Source organism: Myxocyprinus asiaticus, chromosome 4, assembly GCF_019703515.2.
Source record: "Myxocyprinus asiaticus isolate MX2 ecotype Aquarium Trade chromosome 4, UBuf_Myxa_2, whole genome shotgun sequence".
Taxonomy (NCBI): Eukaryota; Metazoa; Chordata; class Actinopteri; order Cypriniformes; family Catostomidae; genus Myxocyprinus; species Myxocyprinus asiaticus.
In genome coordinates, this window is record NC_059347.1 from 12,462,714 (window position 1) to 12,483,291 (window position 20,578).

General features: G+C 37.5%; 1 protein-coding gene across 2 annotated transcripts in view; it reads right to left on the reverse strand.

Annotated features, from left to right (window-relative positions):
- Nucleotides 1–16,139, reverse strand: part of srek1 (splicing regulatory glutamine/lysine-rich protein 1) — a 29,647-nt gene extending 13,508 nt beyond the window's left edge. The window contains exons 1-7 of one of the 2 annotated variants that reach the window (XM_051691653.1): nucleotides 15,866–15,880; nucleotides 12,685–12,818; nucleotides 8,049–8,441; nucleotides 5,571–5,699; nucleotides 5,127–5,242; nucleotides 1,072–1,236; nucleotides 714–892 (exon numbers count right to left, since the gene is read on the reverse strand). In XM_051691653.1, the coding sequence (XP_051547613.1) occupies nucleotides 714–892; nucleotides 1,072–1,236; nucleotides 5,127–5,242; nucleotides 5,571–5,601 (491 nt within the window). In that variant the 5' untranslated portion in view covers nucleotides 5,602–5,699; nucleotides 8,049–8,441; nucleotides 12,685–12,818; nucleotides 15,866–15,880. Of the gene's footprint in view, nucleotides 1–713; nucleotides 893–1,071; nucleotides 1,237–5,126; nucleotides 5,243–5,570; nucleotides 5,700–8,048; nucleotides 8,442–12,684; nucleotides 12,819–15,865 lie in introns of both variants that reach the window. The other variant, XM_051691647.1, reaches the window with a different exon arrangement.
- Nucleotides 16,140–20,578: the final 4,439 nt, after the last annotated feature.

Genomic DNA, 20,578 nt, shown 5'->3' on the forward strand with positions numbered 1-20,578 from the left:
GATGTTTATCCAATCGTCTACCATCCAGTTTTGGTGATCCACTGCAGCCTCAGTTTCCTGTTCTTAGCTGACAGTAGTGGTACCCAGAGGGGTCTTCTGCTGCTGTAGCCCATCTGCCTCAATGTTCAACATGTTGTATGTTCAGAAATGATTTTCTGCATAGCACTGTTGTAGTGTGTGGTTATTTGGGTTACCGTCATGTTCCTGTCAGCTTCGACGAGTCTGGCCATTCTCCTCTGACTTCTGTCATTAACAAGCCGTTTTCGCCCGCAGAACTGCCGCTCGCTGGATGTTTTTTGCACCATTCTCTATACGCTCTTGAGACAGTTGTGCATGAAATTCACAGGTGATCAGCAGTTTGAGATACAAATAAAAACACCCTGTCTGGTACCAACAATCATCCCACGATCAAAGTCACTTAAATCACATTTCCTACCATTCTGATGTTTGGTCTGAACAGCAACTGAACCTCTTTACTACATCTTCGTGATTTTATGCACCCAGTTGCTGCCAGATGATTGGCTGATTAGATATTGCCATCAATGAGCAGGTGTACAGGTGTACCTAATAAAGTGGTCACTGAATGTATATATCACTCAATGTTTGTATGTGCTTAAAACAGGAAATAAAATGTTAAAATACTTCACCCTAAACTTAAAGTAAGGCTGGTGAGTGTTGTGAATATTTAAAGGGTTCAAAAAGGAAACACTAACTTCAGTGGTCTGTCTCCAAACATGACTCCATTGAAGGTTAGCGCTCTCACTACTGAATCCTGATCCGCAAATTCCACGAAGGCAAAACGTGTAGGCTGAGTTTCATCTCCAGCCATCCGCACAAACTTTACATCTCCAACCTGCTTGAAGAACTCCAGCAGCTGCTCTGCTGTGGTAGTCTGTTTTTGCAGGAAAAACAATTATATATAAATAACAATTTAATTCTGAATACAATTAAATGACCTCAGCTGATGTGCTACATCACTGGTTTAATAAATAACCATGAGAGGGAGAAAATTCTGCATGATTATCACGTACCATGTGATTACCAAGTTCAGTCAAATTCACTATGAAATACCTGTGAATTCAAGTTGCCGACATAAACCGTCCTCCTGATCTCGTCGATTTTAGAGGGATCAACATTACCCATGAGTGGAGGCTGTGAGGTAATTCCACTCAGAGCTGCCACAGATGTATCCAAACTCGTCTTCAGGACCCCCAGATTAGCTAAAGGAAGACCTCGCTGACACCAGACAAAATACAACAATACAAGTTAGTGTCTGTTCGATTATACAACCCTCAAATATTAAAGTAAAATTCAAGGTAACTCATCATCAGCATCTGTGGCCGAATTACCACAGAAAACAATGTTGGCTCATCCCTCAGTTTGTACAGACCAAATGGAAAATGTGTCTACAGTAATACAATTACAATAGAAGACTAACATGAAATTACAAATAACATAGTTTCGAAAGTATAACCAAGAGGCTGAAACTGATGTGACAGAACTCTTTAATGAACCAATAAAATTCAATTAGTTAACTCTTTATGGTGCAGAATGAAGGGACTGTTTCTGGGTTCAACCCTCTTCTACGCAATCCAATCAGGAACTTGTACTGTGGTGTTCAGCCTCCTCCTCCCCAGCACTACATGTCTAGGTCTTCTATAGTGGAAGGGCTCCAGAATGCGACTAAAATGGTCGCAAATGCAACCAAAAATAATTGTTTGCGTCAAAAATTTAAAATCTAGTCGCCACTGTGACAGTCTGGTTGTGTGCGTTCATATGCGGTTTTGTCAGATATCATCTTGTGAGTTATTGAATATATTTTACTACCACTTTTTTCTTCTGATAATTATCGATTGGGATTGGAGTAGCACAATAAACTGCATTTGGGATTTCATTCAATTTGTACTCTTGTAGACTCTGTGTCTGGACCATCCAGTAACACTAAAGAAAAACTAAGGCAATATTTTAAAACAATTACAATTAATAATAATAATAATATATATATATATATATATATATATATATATATATATATATATATATATATCAAGCTTTTGACACTTAGGACAATTGAGGGACTTGTACACAACTATTACACAAGGTGCAAACATTCATTGATGCTCAAGAAGGCAACACACTACTATATGCATACTATATGTAAATATCTGTAATGTCGATTCTGAAGAGCAGTACTAAATAAAAAAATATATATATTTTATCTCTTATATTTTTATAAATTATGAAAGGGGTGTGAACATTTATGAGACAAAAGGGAATGCAAACTTATCTTCTCCAAAATATGTACTGTTTATTAAACTGACTCTGGCTTTCTATCTTGTTTCTGAACAGCAATCTAAATCGAGAAAATCTGTGATCTGGCGACTAAAAACAGCCATTTGGCTCCTTAATGTTTCAATTTAGGAGCCAATGGCTCCTAAGTAAATTTTTAGTCTGGAGCCCTGAGTGGCATGCATAAAGCAGATCTAGTCCGCCAAGACCAAACCTACCCCATTGTCATTACAATCAATTAATCTCTTAAATCTAATCAGAGAGTTGTCGTAACTGCACTAACGTTGTCTATGCAAAATTATATCCAATATTTCAAATAGAACAAAAACTAAACTTGGTTACTTTCGTTATGTATCAAAACAAGGATTACAAGAAGGGCCTTGAAAGTAATGTGATGTTGGAAATGGTCTTGAAATTTATGTGACTTTAACATGGACCAAACTCCAAACACAGGAATCTTGTCGGTAACACATAACCAGAAGTTCATCCAACTAAAGATAATTCAATCCATAATAATAACAGTAATTATAAATATTATATATTATATATATATATATATATATATATATATATATATATATATATATATATATATATATATATAATTCAAATAATTGAAAGCTAGAGCATTGATTAGACCAGGGGTTTTCAAACTTTTCAATGCCATGGATCCCCAAATATGATTAAATCCTTGCACTGGACCCCCTTCTAAAAATATAAATCCAGCTTTATTTTCACGTATAAAGACCAAATTTTACTGTGTAAGATAAATATTTTATGATATTATAAGATATCATGTTAGCAAAAATAATTTGCTTTAATATTGTCATTGTACTGAAGCCAAAATAAATGATTAAAATATCTCCAAAAATATAGATTTTCTATTTACACTATTTATTTTTAAGGTTAATAACTATTGCTGTCAATATAATAAAATAATAATGATTCATCTCCTGATTTCAGCCAGTCTTCAAAGCAGAATGAAACATTAACAATGCCAAATTTGGTAATATCAAAGGTTTTTTTTTCTTTCTCTCTCTCTCTCTATTACTTTTTATTTTATTTTATTCACACCCCCCAGCAACCCCTTGTGGCCCATTAAATTTATGTAGGTGATTCAACAAAATTTCAAGCTTTACATTTCAGTTTTTAAACCCTCCAATACACTTGCCCCACAGGCTTTATAAGGGCAACACTGATAACATGTTTTGGAAAATTTTTGTCAACATTATTTTCTGTGGTAATTGAGAGCATTCACACAAGTTGATTAAAAAAAAAAAAAAAAAAAAAAGTTGTACTTCACCATGAATATTTTATTAAGTTTAACTCTTTAAACTCTGATTCATTTTTGCGCTGCCCCCTGCAATTTTTCACACTAAATGTAAAAGTACACCATTCAAACACACTGTGGACTGATTGCAAAAAATAGGTTTAATTTTTCAGAAAATCCCCCAAATAATAATAAAAAAAGACTCCAATTATTCATAAATAATATTGTGTTTATAATTTTACGATAAACAGAAAGGTTTTTTTTTATCTTTATTTTTTAGTTGTTGTCACAACTTTGTAAGCATGTAATTCTGGTTCTGTTCACACTCTCACTTTGAAAAATCTTATTTCATTATTTAATTCCACTAGATGGCAGCAAGCACTAGAAAAAGATTTCTTTATCGCATTCCATCCCAATATACAGATCTGAAATGTAGATGGCGCTATAATGCATTTTAGCCCTCACAGATGTGCTTGTCCACAGACATTCCATCTAATTTTCAGTTTATGCACCACCCTCATTGTTTAATTGAATATCTCAGCCTCTGAGTGGACTAGAAGTTCAATCTAGGTGTTGTTAGAAAGCAGAGATCCATTTTTGTGCCACTATGTAACATTTTATCATCAATAGTCGAAAATATATTTTTATGATGATTTAATTATCATGCTTTTCCTGCTGGGTGGCATAATTTGTTCTGGATATCCTACATATAATGATGGATTATTCAAGTAAAAAACATTTTTAAAACAAATTTGGGGCTTACAGCAGCAATGATCAGTGCATTAAAGAGACATATGTATTTGATGACTTAAAAATAATATTTAAATTTGTGATTCTTTTGAAAATCTTTTGAACTGTGTTATTAGGGCAACAAAATAAACTGTGGAGTCACATTTCTGAGAATGAGCGCTTTCGTTTGATATATGACTTGTCCGTTTAAGTGCCAAGAAAAAAGACTTTTGTATTCAAATAAATATTTCTATCCCTTTACTTCTAGGGGGCGCTAATTTGTGACGCAAATGTTTCATTTCTTATTTTGATATTTTGTGTAACAAAAATACAAAAGTGATGATATCCTCTGTAAAGCTCAGATTCTAAGCTTTCAAACGATACCTCATATGCCTCACCTATGTATACGAGGACTTTAATGTTTTACGTGTAAACTTTTTCCCGCAATACAGTGGCCCCCTGTGGGCCCGCCGGCATAGTGAAATATTTGCGTCATTTACCGAATAAAAAAAATAAAATAAAATTGACGGAAAATTAATTTCTCAAATAAAAAACAAGAACACGACTTAAACCACGCACGGAAATTTTCCTTTTAAACATCCTTGTGTCGGCAGCTTAACTTTCTCTCTCTCCCTGCATGATGCACGTGTGTGAGAGAGAGCGTGCGCTCTCATGCAACTGACGGTGAGAAAATGGCACTTTTTAATACGAAAAATATCAGGGCAGCTATTCTTCAAGCAAATCATTTAGGTCAATGGAGTTCATCTGACAAGAAAGTTTGGGAACCCCTGGGATTGTGTTCAGAGTAAACTGTGTGTCTGTATGTGTGTGTTTTTACGTTCTGTAGCGTAGCGGGACTGGGAATGGGCAAAAGTCCTCCTCCGCTCATCAGGCTAGCGACGGGTGTGACGGGGGCCAAAAGCGAGAGCGCCTTTGCCTCTTCAGGGATTTTTCCTAGAGAACAAAAGCACTGGCATTACAGAGGCCAATGGAGACATCGCCCTCTGCTTCACCTACGACTGCACCCAAGAAGCAGTGTCCTCCAACTAACACCCACCCTGAGCATCTCCATCCCTCACCATCAACTGTCTTCTCAAACAATCTGAACTAGCATAGCTACTCTCCTTTTTTTACTATCAACACAAGACATACTGTAAAACAGGATGACTTTTGCACAAACAAAACAAAGAACATTTGTGATTTGTCCTTTCCTCTCTTTTTTAAAACAAAAGATTAGAACAGAACATGTAGAGAATGAGTTAACACTTGTGGTATGGGTCACCTGTACTGGAAACATATTGGTCATGAACCATACGATATCAAGCATGGACGCTTTTCTCCCTGGGGCGATCGTTTCGCAGTGTTGGAAAGGGTGTGCAACACAAGACAACCGTTCATGTTGGCTGCATCACTAATAGCACACATCAGATACAGAAAAGAAGAACATTTTAAGTGTCTTTGAGAAATCCCCTCCCCCCTCAAATTGACACCCCTAAAAAAAGTTTTGCCTTAACAATTAATTTAACAAATGTCAACAAATTTCCTTTTTCCAAATATGCGTTTCTGTGCTTACAGTTAATGTAGTAATCATGGATAAACTGATTGTTCGTATGTCTGTGCTTTTAAATGGGTGAAGAACTAAATTAAAACCTCTATGGATCTGACGTTCAACCACTTCAGTAGTACAAGTATGTAAATTTTAGGAAAATGTTCTCCCCCCCCCCACCCCCAAAAAAAAAACATGCAATAACATGCGCTATTGTATTTTTAAATAAATTTCGCTATGTCCTGTCATTGTGATGAATTTACTTACAGTGCCTTGGAAAATTATTCAGCCTCTTACAATTTCACTGAATTACTGTTCCTACACACATGATGTTTGAAAATACTTCTAATTGCAACGATTCAATCAACTGCTGTTCCTATTGGTGCTTCATTAGGCGGGCATTGTAGGATCAGTACCACCGCAGCAGGAATGTGGCCCAAAATTTCAGACTCTGTCAGAACTCCGTCAAAGGCCATCATCAGTAAGCATGTCAACCACCAATCCAACCCTGCTAATTTTCAATTAACACAAAATCTTCTATGATCTGCAGAGTTTGTCTCAGACAGCCACAGCTATAGAAAGTGGCTCTGCAAAATGTTACAATGTGAGGATTCAATTGTAATGCAAACATTTTAGTCTTCAACCTTTGTTAAGAATGTTTCAGAACATAAAAACGCACCATTTGATGAATGCGAAACATATTTTGAAATGTAAAATCACACAGAAAAAAATATTAGTATACAAAAGGACTTGTAACTCAGTAAAATTAGATAATTTGTTACAGTGGCAGTTCACCCAAAAATGAAAATTCTATAATAACTTATGGCATTCCAAACCTGTATGACTTTCCATGCTTCCTACGGTTAACACTTGACCCCAGGTCAGGCAGAAGTGTGAATGAATTCTAAGAGCTATGGCAGAGGGCAAGACTTTTAGTGAATAACCACTTAAAAATATGGTCAGTTTCTCACACAACACTATCGTATGGCTTCAGATGACTTGGAATATACACAATTTTTTTTTTTTTTTTTTTTTTTTATTTACTTATATATGTAGCATTTTGGCATTATGCTTTTTAAGTAGTCTCAACTTAAAATTTAATTACATTTTATGCCCAAACAAGAAAACTTTTGTTAAATATACACAAATGTATCAGTTCAACTAACTTTATTTACTTACTTTAAGTCACACGAATAAGATTTAACCACTAATAGCAAGTGGTTTCAAATGAACATTTGAAAGGAAATAATGAGGTCAGGCATTAAACTTGATTGCACATAAAGCTGCACTTCAGCAATGCAAATTCACATGTACAAAGAAAAATTATATGGATTGAACAGGATTCCACTTCACCAAAGCAAACACTAATTCCATCTAATGGTGACTTTACATGAAACAGCTATTCACAGTAAAACAAACTCAAAAATACTAAAAATAGCAAGAATCTCTATAAATTCTTAATAACGACTAATTCAATTATTTTTGACGAAACAAACATGCTTACATTAATCAAGCACTTTAAGCTATTCCCCACAACCTCAGTTAGGTTCTTGATAGTTTGAGTTAGTAGTACTTATTTTTGGTATTTTATGGATTTTTAAGCCAAAGTTCAAGAAACTCACAATTATTAATTTATTTTATGTATTGTTAAAGTTCACCTAAATAATTAAGTTTAAGTTTGCCTTAAAATTTATATTTTTTGTTGTACACATGAATGAAAATTAAGTAAAGCTAAACATTTTATATGTACATTTCTGAGTAGAAGCTATTTATTTTCATACTTTATGGTTGTTGAGCCAACATTTTTTTTCAGTGTAGTGCAAGAGTCGTATAGACTACGTTTCTTGAGCTTTTCAGAGCTTGAGAGCCTCTGTACACATTCACTTTCATTAAATGGAAAATGCTACCAGGACACTTTTCAAAAATTCAACTTCTGAAGAAGAAAGTCATACAGGTTAGATAATAAATGAGGGTAAATGGCTTAATGTAAATAATGACTATGAGGTGAACCATCCCACAAGGGGTCTGAATACATTCACAAGGCACTGTGTATACTACATATGCTTCAATTGATTGAATTTTAAATATTATTCTTCTGAAAAAAAAAAAAAAAGAAAAAAAACCTGAGCAGATCAGTGGAGAGGAGCTAGAGAAAGAGAGAGAGGAAGAGGAGATCTGAGCATAATTTAACATCAGTAACAGCTGCCCTTGTACCGTTCAAACTTCCCTCCAATACTTGGTGCCAAGTCAACCTGGACAGCTTTCAAAGACAGGCAAATGAGTGCAACTGTAGAATTGGGGGCGAGGGACAGGGGGACAGGAAAGCAAAAATAAAGAAAAACAACACAATGAATATGCAACTCTTCTAAAAGTAAAAAAGGGACAACATGTGAGAGAAATAAAAAAAAAAAATAAAAAAAAAAATAAAAGGAAATGTAAATAAAATAAAAAGAGACAAGGTGTCCATCTCGGAAGGTTCAGCGGCTACGCTCCTGGTCACATTCCCCCCTTGAAGGCAGCGTGGGCCCCCGCGGGTATAGTGGCTTGGAAAAGAAAGCCTTGAGTCAGGCTAGTGTAGTAGTGTAACGCCTGGGCCACTCTAGTCATCTGATATGCACACATAATCAACACAGAAAAAACATACAAAAACCAAATTAATCAACGTAGTAAGCCATCCAGAACTAAGTCACGAGGACAAGCATTTAAGGCAAGAGGGAAGCTTTGTTTGTCATGAATACGGACGTTTACAGTAAGAAAGAAAAAAGAAAAAAAAAAAAGTAGAGAGAAACAAGTGGTTAGCCAGTTGTTGCACTATAGACTTGAGAAGACCTCACCCTGTAACCTCATATACCCTGTAGCCATCATACTCTTACAATGCTCAATTCAAAATCAGCACTTTTCACAAAGAATGGCACACAATAGGGCTCGAAACTTCAAAATGTCAATTTGTAGTTCTGTATAAACAAATGGCCAATAAAAGCTGGTGCTTCATATCAAACTAAATCTTATTTTATTTGAGGTTTGTAATTTTTGCAATCCTTGTACCAAACTTTATGTTGGAGTACAGTTTAAAACCTACATTTATGATTATTATTTTCTAACAAAAAACAAAACAAAACAAAATAAACAAAAATACATGTTAAAATACATAAACAAGGGGTAACAGGGTTGAATATTTAGAAGGGCTGTCAATTTAATAAGTCAATTTAGTGCGATTAATTATATGAAAAATAATGCGTTAAAAAAATATACAAAATTAATCATGCCCCCGACCCGTAATAAGGAATGTTCCAACTATTGGAGCATTTCAAGCTTGATGTAACATTTTAATGTTTATGCGAATTTGAGGCAGTAGGGGGCAGTCAGCGCAACTCCAGAAGTACAGGCAACCTCGTCAAACCAATGAAAGCAGACAGCTCAGCCTTTCACAGATGATGCTCTTGCGCTCAAAGACAGATAGACCGAGCACAGTAGAATGCAGGGATCTTGAAGAGGTGTTTCAAACTATGTTTAACATAATACAGTGTCCTAAAAACCAAGCGGTTATGACTAGAGATGCTGAAAACGAATACGTTTACAGTGCAATGACATATAAGCATATTTAAGATCATAGATGGCTCCTTATTACAGTGGTTAGGTCAGAGTAGCTAGTCTTTGAAAAATAATAATAATAATAATAATATAGTATTTGTAATGGAAAAATAGTAGTCTAAACACATGAAACTTTTAACTACAACAGCCACAGTTGTAAAAAAAAAAAACAAAAAAAAAAACATTTGTGTCAAAATACCAGTTACTGTTAACACTGTAACATCGTGATGTATTTTAGTGAGGGTGATTGTGTGATTTGAAAAATATTTTATATGGCACACGTGTTTTCTCTTTTCCTCAGCGCTGTTTAAAAGGTTTTTCTTCCTCCATAGCGCTTTAAACAAGGAAATTATTACTGGAATTTAAATGGGTCGCATCAGTTTTGTGGTCTGCGCTGCAACATCGAGGAAAGTCTGGTTGTCACACGTGCACCAGAGATACAGTAGGTTAAAGCAGAGCAGGGCTGCATTTCCCAAAAGCATTGTAAGCCTAAGCAGATCGTAGAAACAATTGGTGCCAATGATCTCTACCATCAACTTAAGCTTGCGAAACTTTTGGGAAACCCAGCCCTGATCATTGCCGCAAGTGGTTCTGTGATGCTCGTGCGAAAACCAGACTTCAACTGCATGCTCATTTCAGATGAGAAGCATATTAAGCATGTAATAATGCAGAAAAAGACATGCATACAATTTTCAAAGGAGGAAGGACCCTGGCATTGTTCTTTCCCTGCTGTCCTGGGTCGCAACCCACCAGCTGAGAAACACTGATCTAATGTATTTAAATGATCTGAATTATAATCCTTAATATATATCATTTTAATTTATTATAATAGATTTGTAGGCGAATCTAGAAGGTTAATTCGCCATTGGTTCCATCGAAACTTTCCTATGGGTTTTTATAATGCTAGTTTTTTATTAATGAGTAAAATAAGGTCTGTGGTAAATATTACTTGAAGATACTTGGACTTTTTGTTCTACAATATAAATAAATTACACACTCAAATGTGAAAATCTGAAGCTGCAGTAAAGCAACATAAAAAACCACAAAAAAAAACAAAAAAAACATTACTGTTTAAAAATTCATATTTGAGGTATGAAAATGTGTCATTTATGTTGTAGAACAACAGATTGTGTTGTAGATTTTTTTTTTAAATCCTGAGGGAACCCATGGCTTAAAAATGCTAATTCTTTTCTGGGTTTTTGGACTACAACCTGAACAGCTCTATTAAGCCATGATTTGATAAGTGGTTAAATTGTTTTGTGCCAAATGTCAGTTTGTAGTTATTCAACTTAAATTTCTCATCAAGTAAAAGTCAAATATTTATTTAATAAAAGGTAAAAACGAGAATATTCCAATTTTGGTCATTAAAATAAGTAAATTATAACAAATATGTTTTTATGCAAAGAACTAGATATCAATTCAACATGTGTCAAAAATATGAAAGGTGGGACAGGAAAATTTACAACATTTTGAAGAGGCATTTGATGTGATTAAAACTAGCTACTTTTCATGCTATGTTAATTTAATTGTAGATCATATTTTAACATATACTCCCATGGGATTGCATGGTATGCATCTTTATTGCATTAAAAAACAAAAAAACAAAAAAAAAAATTATATATATATATATATATATATTGGATAATAATTTGTACCTCATCAGTATAAAGTACTAATCACTATGACAAGCTCACTTTCTATTAAAGGGATAGTTCACCCAGAAATGGAAATTCTCTCAGATGTGCACGACTTTCTTCTGCTGAACACAAACAAAGATTTTTAGAAGAAATTTCAGCTCTGTAGTCCATACAAGTGAATGGGTTTCAAAATTTTGAAGCTCCAAAAAGCACAAAGGCAGCTTAAACTCAATACGAACTCACACAGATCAATATTTAGGTCCTTTTTTATTATAAATATCCACTTTCACATTCTTCTTTTATTTTGTCTATTCACACTCTGTGTATATCGCCACCTACTGGACAGGGAGGAGAATTTATAGTAAAAATGTACTTAAATACTGTTCTGTTTCTCACTCACACCTATCAAATCACTTCTGTAGACATCAATTAAACCACTGGAGTCATATGGATTACTTTTATGTTGCCCTTATATGGATTTTGGTGCTTCAAATTTCTGGCACCCATTCACTTGCATTGTGCAGATCTACAGAGCTGAGATATTCTTCTAAAAATCTTCATTTGTCAAAATCTTCATCTTCAGCAGAAGAAAGTCATACACATCTGGGATGGCATGAGGGTGAGTAATTGATGAGAGAATTTTCATTTTTAGGTGAACTATTCCTTTAAGTTAGTGTGGACTGTTTTTGTGGTTCCTGTAAGCTTTATAGCTTCAACATTTATCTTCAACATAATTTGTCTAATAGTTCACACATAGCAAGCGACTCTCAGCTAAATTCAACAAGCAAGCTAATCTGAACAATTAACTATAGCATCAAACAGCAAGATACATTTAACTATCATTTACTCTTTCAGTTCAAACACAGATACTATTATTCAAAGGCCACTAAAAGGCTGGGGTGCAACAATTCACTCTCAACAAAGTCTGATACCTTCCATTTGATAATTGTTCATTCAAAATCATAAAATGAAATGGATGAACAATTTTAGCTTCAATCAAATTAATTTATTAATTAAATGAATTAATGGTCACACAGCTCTGTTCTTTAAAAACTCAGTGTTTATGTGACTATTTGTGATTTTATGCGATGTTGGCATCCTTTCTTACTGACTTCCTATATTTTATTAGTAGCCTATTATTATTTTAAAGTAACTATCAAAATTCTGGTAAATCTCACTACTCGGACCAATACATTAAAATGCTTAAGTGTAGGTCAGATGACCCCTTCATGAACTAATAACACTGTGCAGCACTGATCCGTTGAGTTAAGATCAACACTGAAAGTGTGTTCACACAGTACTGATGCTATTACATAACACAAAGTATGATCTTAATCACCTCCATCCTTTCCACATCCTCCAGCTCAACTGATAAACAAGAGAGCCGGTGTCACTCACTCCACACATCTCTACTGAACACAACAGAATATGCAACACAGCTGATAGCAGTCATACCTCAGCACACACACAATCATGGTTATATTACACACATCTGGGACACAAAATAATGTCAGGAAACCAATAATGTTCTGCTTCTTCTCAAAAGCTTGATTTGAAGTCAGATACTCAGTGTCTTTGTCTGATCAAGCACACCAAAGTAACACGCATGCAGGTATACTAACCTTCTGCGCAAGGCACAACAATCAATGCTCTGTCAATAAAAGCAGTGTTGGTTAAATGTTGTGCCACACCAACACTGGAAGGCTCTCGATACTTTATGTAACAAACTTTGGAGGAAAAGGAAAGAGGTGCATTGCTGAAAGAGAAAAGACAAGTGATTTAATCTCTTTTTGCTGGATATGAATGTAGTACGTTGCATATGAATAATATTTTTTCTCGTCCATGTTGAAAAAGGAGATCATTTTTGGGCAGGTCTTGTGAAGACTTCAAATAGTAGGCTAAATGGTGTATATAATAAAGTAGTGGATTTCCAATACCAACGTTCAGCCAGAGAAATTGTCAAATCCATCTAAACATTTCACAATGAAAGCATTACACCATTTCAAAAAGCATTTAATTAAAGCAATAGTTCACCTAAAAATGAAAGTTCTCTCATCATTTACTCACACTCATGCCATCCCAGATGTGTGTGACTTTCTTTCTTCTGCAGAACACAAATTAAGACATTTAGAAGAATATCTCATCTCTGTAGGTCCATATAGCAAGTGAATGGGTGCCAACATTTTGAAACGCCAAAATCCACATAAAGGGAGTAGGGATGGGCATTTTGGTCATTTTGTCTACTCGAGTACTCTAACTAGACTAATTACTCGTCGAGTGCTCGGGGGTAATGACATGTACATAACTGTATATATAATAGCATGTCTGACACACGTCTTTGATTGCTGCATTGTGTCTTGTTTCAGTGTATTGTCTATTCATTATTATAGGCTGTTCGAAAAAAATCTGTTACAAAATGTACAAAAGATTGCATAATCAAAATATTGCATCATATTTTGTCATATGAAAGAATGGGCACAACATGTGTCTGTTTGTTCTTCCTTCAGGTTACCGTAGTAATCTGTTTTTTTATTCATTTATTTATTTCCCTTTTTCTCCCAATTTGGAATGCCCAATTCCCAATGTGCTTTAAAGTCCTCGTGGTCGCGTAGTGATTCACCTCAGTCCGGGTGGCGGAGGACAAATCCCAGTTGCCTCCGCGTCTGAGACCATCAATCCTCGCACCTTATCACGTGGCTCGTTGAGCGCGTTGCCACGGAGACATAGCACCCGCGCTCAACTTACCACGCGCCCCAACGAGAACGAACCACATTATAGCGACCACGACTCTACCCTCCCTAGCAACCGGGCCAATTTAGTTGCTTAGGAGACCTGGCTGGAGTCACTCAGCACACCCTGGGATTCGAACTAGCGAGCTAGCGAACTCCAGGAGTGGTAGCCTGCATATTTTAACACTAAGCTACCCAGGCCCCCACCGTAGTAATCTTAGTAAGCACGCACCAGTTTTTTTTGTGACTGTCTGAACCGTCTATTTTCAAACCGCGTTTGGCTTAACAGGAGACGCCATAACCATTGCGTTTTTAATATGTGTTAAGCTGAAGTTCAGTTTTGAAGACGCTGCATTCTGTTCCATTTAGCTGCACCCTGTCTAGCTGTTTGAAACATTCGTCTGCTGTATATGCGCTGCGTCAGCACGTCGAGTCCACTGCCACACGCCTGGTGTGTTTGAGTGTGTGTCTCCCCAAGTGTTCGCTCCTGTGGGGAAAGCCACGATGCTCCGTATTGTTTTTGCTGTGATGATTCATGAAGCGTTCCATTCAACTTGGAGAGTCAGAATTTCCACCTTTCAACTGGGGAAAGTGCAACGGAATGACACTTTATATCGGACATCTAACTTAAAAACTTGTGCGTAAATCTTCATTTCGACGAGATGCTGGTGCGTGCTACATCACGCAAACATGTCAGCACCCAGGGCAGGGAGGTTTACAGTCAGTGACAAACATTCACTTTTATTAAAAAATATCCATTAATGAGTCAAAGTTCTTATTTCTTACATTAAATGATAGTAAAACGTGTTTAGCATATGTTTTGCAGAGACAGGTGTTCAAAACACGGGTAATTACACTCTCTTTGTTTTATCGTAACGATAGCATTGCAGCGTCGTATATCAGTTTGGTTGCCATGACACGTCTCTGACAATCAATGTACCCCTACAAATCACAACGTAATATATCTCAAAATCCCTCTTTGACACGTTTGTGTTTAGTTGTCAGGTAATTGACATTGAATTTCGAATTATGTGAAAAGTCATATCATGCATGATCACCATCAATCATCGTTTTCATGATCGAACATTGCTGCCACGTCCGAGTACCCGAGCCCATACCTAAAAGGGAGCACAAATGTAAACCATACGACTCCAGTGTTTAAATCCATATCTTCAGAAGTGATATGATAGGTATGGGTGAGAAACAGATCAATATTTAAGTAATTTTTTTGGTCATAAATTCTACTCCTTGCCCATTAGGGGGTGATATGCAAGAAGAATGGTAATCACCAATAACACAAGAATGTGAAAGTGAAATTGGAAATTTACTGAGCAGGGAGGAGAATTTGTACTAAAAATATGGATTTATCCACCAGAGTTGTCTGGAGAACTTTTATTTTTCCCTTATGTGGATTTTGGAGCTTCAAACTTTCAGCACCCATTCACTTGCATTGTATGGACCTACAGAGCTGAGATATTCTTCTAAAAATCTTCATTTGTGCTCAGCAGAATAATGAAAGTCATACACATCTGGGATGGCATGAGGGTGAGGAAATGATGAGAGAATTTTCATTTTTGGGTGAACTGTACCTTTAAAATGCTTTGACGTACCTTGGTGCAAAATGTAAAATCCAAGGAATATAAATAACATGGTAATGTTTCAGTATTATGCTACATATCAAAGTAGTATGGTATTCCTGTCTGACACTGTTACTGGTACACTGGCAATGACACAGAACTTTCTATAAGGGTATCACTGCAAAAGCCTGATCTGTGCATGCTGCGTGTATTTGATGTTTGTGTTGATAAGTAAATATGGTGTGCGTTGTGTTAACAATGCAAAAATGCTCTGATGTATATGTTGGGTGTGTGTGTATGTATCGTGTGTGCTAAATATGCGTGTTGTTATCACTGTAAAGAACGTGTGAATGTGTGATGTTTGACATGAATCTAGGGTGTGTGTTGTTCGTGTACAGTTTCCGTTTGGCGTGTTATGTGTGCGTGTTTGATGCGTGCACCGATGTGCTGATGTATGTTCAGTGTGTATGCATGATGTTTGTGTTGTTGTGACTCACTCCGGCGGGTACAACCGAAGCTCCTCGATGTCTCCCAGGAAGCCGAAGAGAGTTCTCATTTGATCACTGCTCACCGCCGATGACAGATTAGTTATTTGAATTACGTTCGTCCCAGGCAACCCGCTCATTTCACACTACACTGAGGTTCAATACTGTGGAATACAGTGATAGATCCGAGTGATCAGCCCTTAGCTCGCCCCGACCTGATGGAAAAGATGTTAGCAAAAACGCTGCGCACAGCAGCAGCAGTCTGACGATGAGCTCTGCTTAGACAACAGCGCCGCCCGCTGGCCTGGAGGCCCATAACCAATGGCGGATCTGCGTTCCATTTCAAATTTTTATGTCCTTCCCTCGCATACTTCACTCCGTGTCATGGCTGTACGTCACCGCTTACGTTTCGCGAGTGTCCACTACTGGCGGGAAAGAATGACATTTAAAGTTAAAGATCAGTTGAAGATAATGGCTAGCAAAATAACAACAGCATGCTCATGAACTGCTTTTTATTTTAAACAATTTAAGCGTTAATTATACAGTATTAAGAAGATAGCAACATTTGTGCCGCAGTGATGTACTTGAGGAATCGAGAATGGGCGGCGAGTGCTCCTCGTTGCTGCGAGTTGCGCAGTTTGCGCTCTTTTCCAGAAAAATCCCATAGAAAAATGCAAATAAATGTGTCCCCACTCAAGATATACATCCACTGAGGTGCAGATGCATTCTTTGTTAATTAAAATATAAAGTTGCATTTAGGCGGATTAGAACCCAGAACCTCTTACGCAATAAGCAAAATAATTACACTAGATCACCCAGTCAGACTCCTATTACTTCCCCCATCGCAATCTTCTGGGGTCGTAAATGTAAATTATGTAAATTCTGTGGAAATGAGACTGTTCCATTTGAAGATGTAGACCCTGAGATGTAAACCTACGTAGTGCTAAGGTGAATAAATGGCCTGCGGTGCAGAGATGTAAACATTATCGATGATGAAAAAATATGTCCATACCTGTGTGCTTAATTAAAAACCAACTATGTTCGTTTGCTCTAAATGTTTATTCCAAATGACCAAGAAATACTGAAAAAGAAACAAAATATTGACCACTTGTGGAAAGATCAGGTGTATTCTTTATTTTGAGCCCTCGCATTTTTTTACTGTGCTCCATTTGCAGGTCACTTTGGCTCTTCATTTGCTTCATACTTTATTTTCCTGCGTTGGATGTACGGCATGAAATTGGTCCTTTTCAGCTTGACCTTTGGCCAAGGTACCTCTGATAACAGAGGTCAGGGTTAATCTGTTATGTTGTGTACTGTTCAATTATGCATTTTGTAATGTATACTTGGACAGACAGATGAAGGCTGTATATTGCAAAATGATCAGTGTTGGGTAAGTTACTCTAAAAAAGTAATTAATTACTAGCTACTAATTACATCTTCTACAGTGTAATTAGATTACTGTACTTATTACTCTGTCTCTAAAATAATTGCATTACTTGTTACTAATTACATTTTAAAACACTTATCAACCTCGACCAGATGAAAAATACAAGGATAGACATGAAATTGTTCTTTTAATTCATTCAAATAAATCATATAAAATCAAATAATTTATTCATAAACTGGCCAAAGAATTTAAGACGGCTGCATTAAATTAGAAAACATACATTTTAACATTAGACGTTAAATTTACATTTTAAATTCACTATGGTTTTATATAGAATTGTTCTATAGTCCATCAGAAGTCACTGTAATTAAATTACTGAAAAATTAAGAGTAATCCCTTACTTTACTTTTTTCAATGAAAAAGTCATTATGGTAATTAATTACTTTGTAATGCATTACACCCAACACTGAAAATTATATATGACAGGGGCACTCGACTACGGCAATTCGCACCTGGAGATAAAGTGCTCATACTGCTCCCAACATTAAGCTCCAAATTACTTGCCAAGTGGCAAGGGCCCTTTGAGGTCACACGATGAATGGGAGATCTCGATTATGAGGTAAAATTAACAGATTGAGGTGACACAAATATACCATCTCAACCTAATGAAATTATGGAGGGAGGCGGTCCCTGTGATGTTGGCAACGGTAGTTGCCAACATGGGATTCTTACAGGAAATTGACTTATAGAAGTCAATGCAGTGTGTAAATTTGACGTATACTCAATGCCTCGCATTAATCAGTTGCTCGATCAGTTTTGCACAGCTCGCTTTTACTCAACTCTGGATTTGAAAAAGGGTTTTTGGCAGATCCCCTTAACGCCAATGTCCCGTGAAAAGACTGCCTTCTCCACACCGTTTGGCTTACACCAATTTGTGACACTTCTGTTCGGTTTGTTTGGGGCCCCGGCTACATTTCAGCGCCTTATGGACCGAGTCCTCAGACCACACTCTGCTTATGCCGCATATTATGCCATATGCAGTATCTGGGGGCCGTTCTGAGGTCGCTGCAGTGAGCAGGGCTCACGACAAACCCCAAGAAGTGCGCAGTTGGACGGGTGAGGTTCCACTTGGGTCACGGGCAGGTGCGTTCCCAAACTGATAAGACTGCGGTGATTGCAACCTGCCCAAGACCCAAGACCAAAAAGGAGGTGAGACAGTTCCTGGGGCTGGCTGGCTATTATAGAAGGTTTGTGCCTAATTATTCAGACGTCACCAGCCCGCTGACTTATCTCACTAGAAAGGGAGCTCCAGACCTGGTCCAGTGGACGGAGCAGTGTCAACAGGCGTTTACGCAGGTGAAAGCTGCACTTTGTGGCAGACCGCATTTACAGTCACCCTATTTCTCTCTCCCTTTCATTTTACAGACGGACACTTCAGACAGAGGGTTGGGGGTGGTGCTCTCGCAGGTGGTGGAGGGGGAGGAACACCCGGTGCTGTACATTAGCCGCAAGCTCTCACTGAGGGAGACTAAGTACAGCACCATTGAAAAAGTGTGTCTTGCCATCAAGTGGGACGTCCTCACTCTCCGGTACTACCAGCTGGGGCGTGCCTTCACTCTCTTTTCAGATCACGCCCCACTCCAATGGCTCCACCGCATGAAAGATGCCAAAGCGTGGATCACCTGCTGGTATCTGGCTCTACAGCCGTTTAGGTTCGAAGTGGTCCACAGACCGGGGGGAGTAGATGGCTGTCGCAGACTTCCTTTCCAGAAATGGGTGGAGTGGTGGGCAGACAGGATGACACCCTGGCCTGAGTTGGGCGGTGGGGGATATGTGGCGGTGGGGGCGTGGCCGAGCATTCGTCTAGAGAGAGAGAAAGAGGTAAGGGTGCACACACCTGAGTGCTATAACCTGTTTCTGATTGCAATAAGCATTGGGGAGAGTAATATAAGGAGGAACCATGCCAGTGACAGAGAGAGAGAGAGAGAGAGAGAGAGAGAGAGAGAGAGAGAGAGAGCTACCACACATAAGCTAAGACTGTGTAGAACTGTAGACGCTGAAAAGCGTGATCATTGAATAGTTTGCTGAAAGGCCATTTTTGAGTTTGTCTAATTAAAGATCTACCTTTGAGTTAAAGTCCCAAGTTTCCCGTTTCCTCCTTTCCCACTCAATGAACCTCTTCACAAATTGTTATTAGATTAAATTACATTTTAAAATACTCAGAATCAGATTACCGTTATGTTATTAAATTGTTAATAATTTATTGATCCCTCTAATTATTTTTTAAATATAAAAAAAATAATAATAATAATTGTATTTCAGCCTACAGCTGATATTGTTCGGAGGACTGTATATGAATGGAGGACGGGGGTGGGATGGGGTGTGGAACTGCACCCAAAGAACTGATACTAGCCACCAGCAATAATTATAGTAAAGATGGAGTGGTAATCCACACATAAATGCCGAACCAATTAAAAATGCAGTAAAGTTTGTTTACATTTTGCGAATTGCTTTTTTACTCGGCTTCAAAAGTTATTAGCATAAGCATTTGTGAAACTTTGGGCAGTTGGTGGCGCTAGAGCAGGGTTCCTCAATAGGCGGCCCGCGGGTCAGATCCGGCCCGCGAGAGACAACTGTTTGGCCCGCGTCAAAGGCCTGATCACACCGAATCTGTGACAATTTTGCGAGACGAACCTCCGACGAAACACAGAGTCCGTGAAAAATAAAAACCAAATACAATTTCACCCTCGTACAGTAGGCGGCGTTGTTGCTGTTCTACAAACATTTTCCCAGTCTCCTGCCCTGCCCAGCTGTGAATGCCAGATGAACGCTGTTAAGGCATTTAGTTACCTATTTTGGCATAACTGTTTCATTATGTTCTTTCCATGGTGTTGACGCATGTTGCATAAATATCATCCTGTTTATATTTGAACATGTATTTTGCTACGAGTAAACGGACACCCGAACCCAACTACTCTTTTTATAATGTCTGGATTAATGCCTGGATGATATAACACTTTTAATGCCAGGAGAATATGATATACATTAAATAATGTATATTAAGACAAAACACCATAAGCAGCCTTTCAAAAACAGACCAGGTGTTTGTAGTACAAACGGTTCAGTTATATAATTTTCGGGGGTGCCAGCTGCACCTACATCTGTGAGTCATAGTTCATCAAGAACCAGGATAGTGCACATCTTGATCAGTGTCTCAGGATTGCTACAGCAGAGTAAAGTCCCAACATCAGAGGTTGCTTCAGCCCGTCGCTGTCACTTCTCTCATTGAATGGGGAGTATATGTCAATTAATACAGGTACAGTTTGGAGAACATGGAG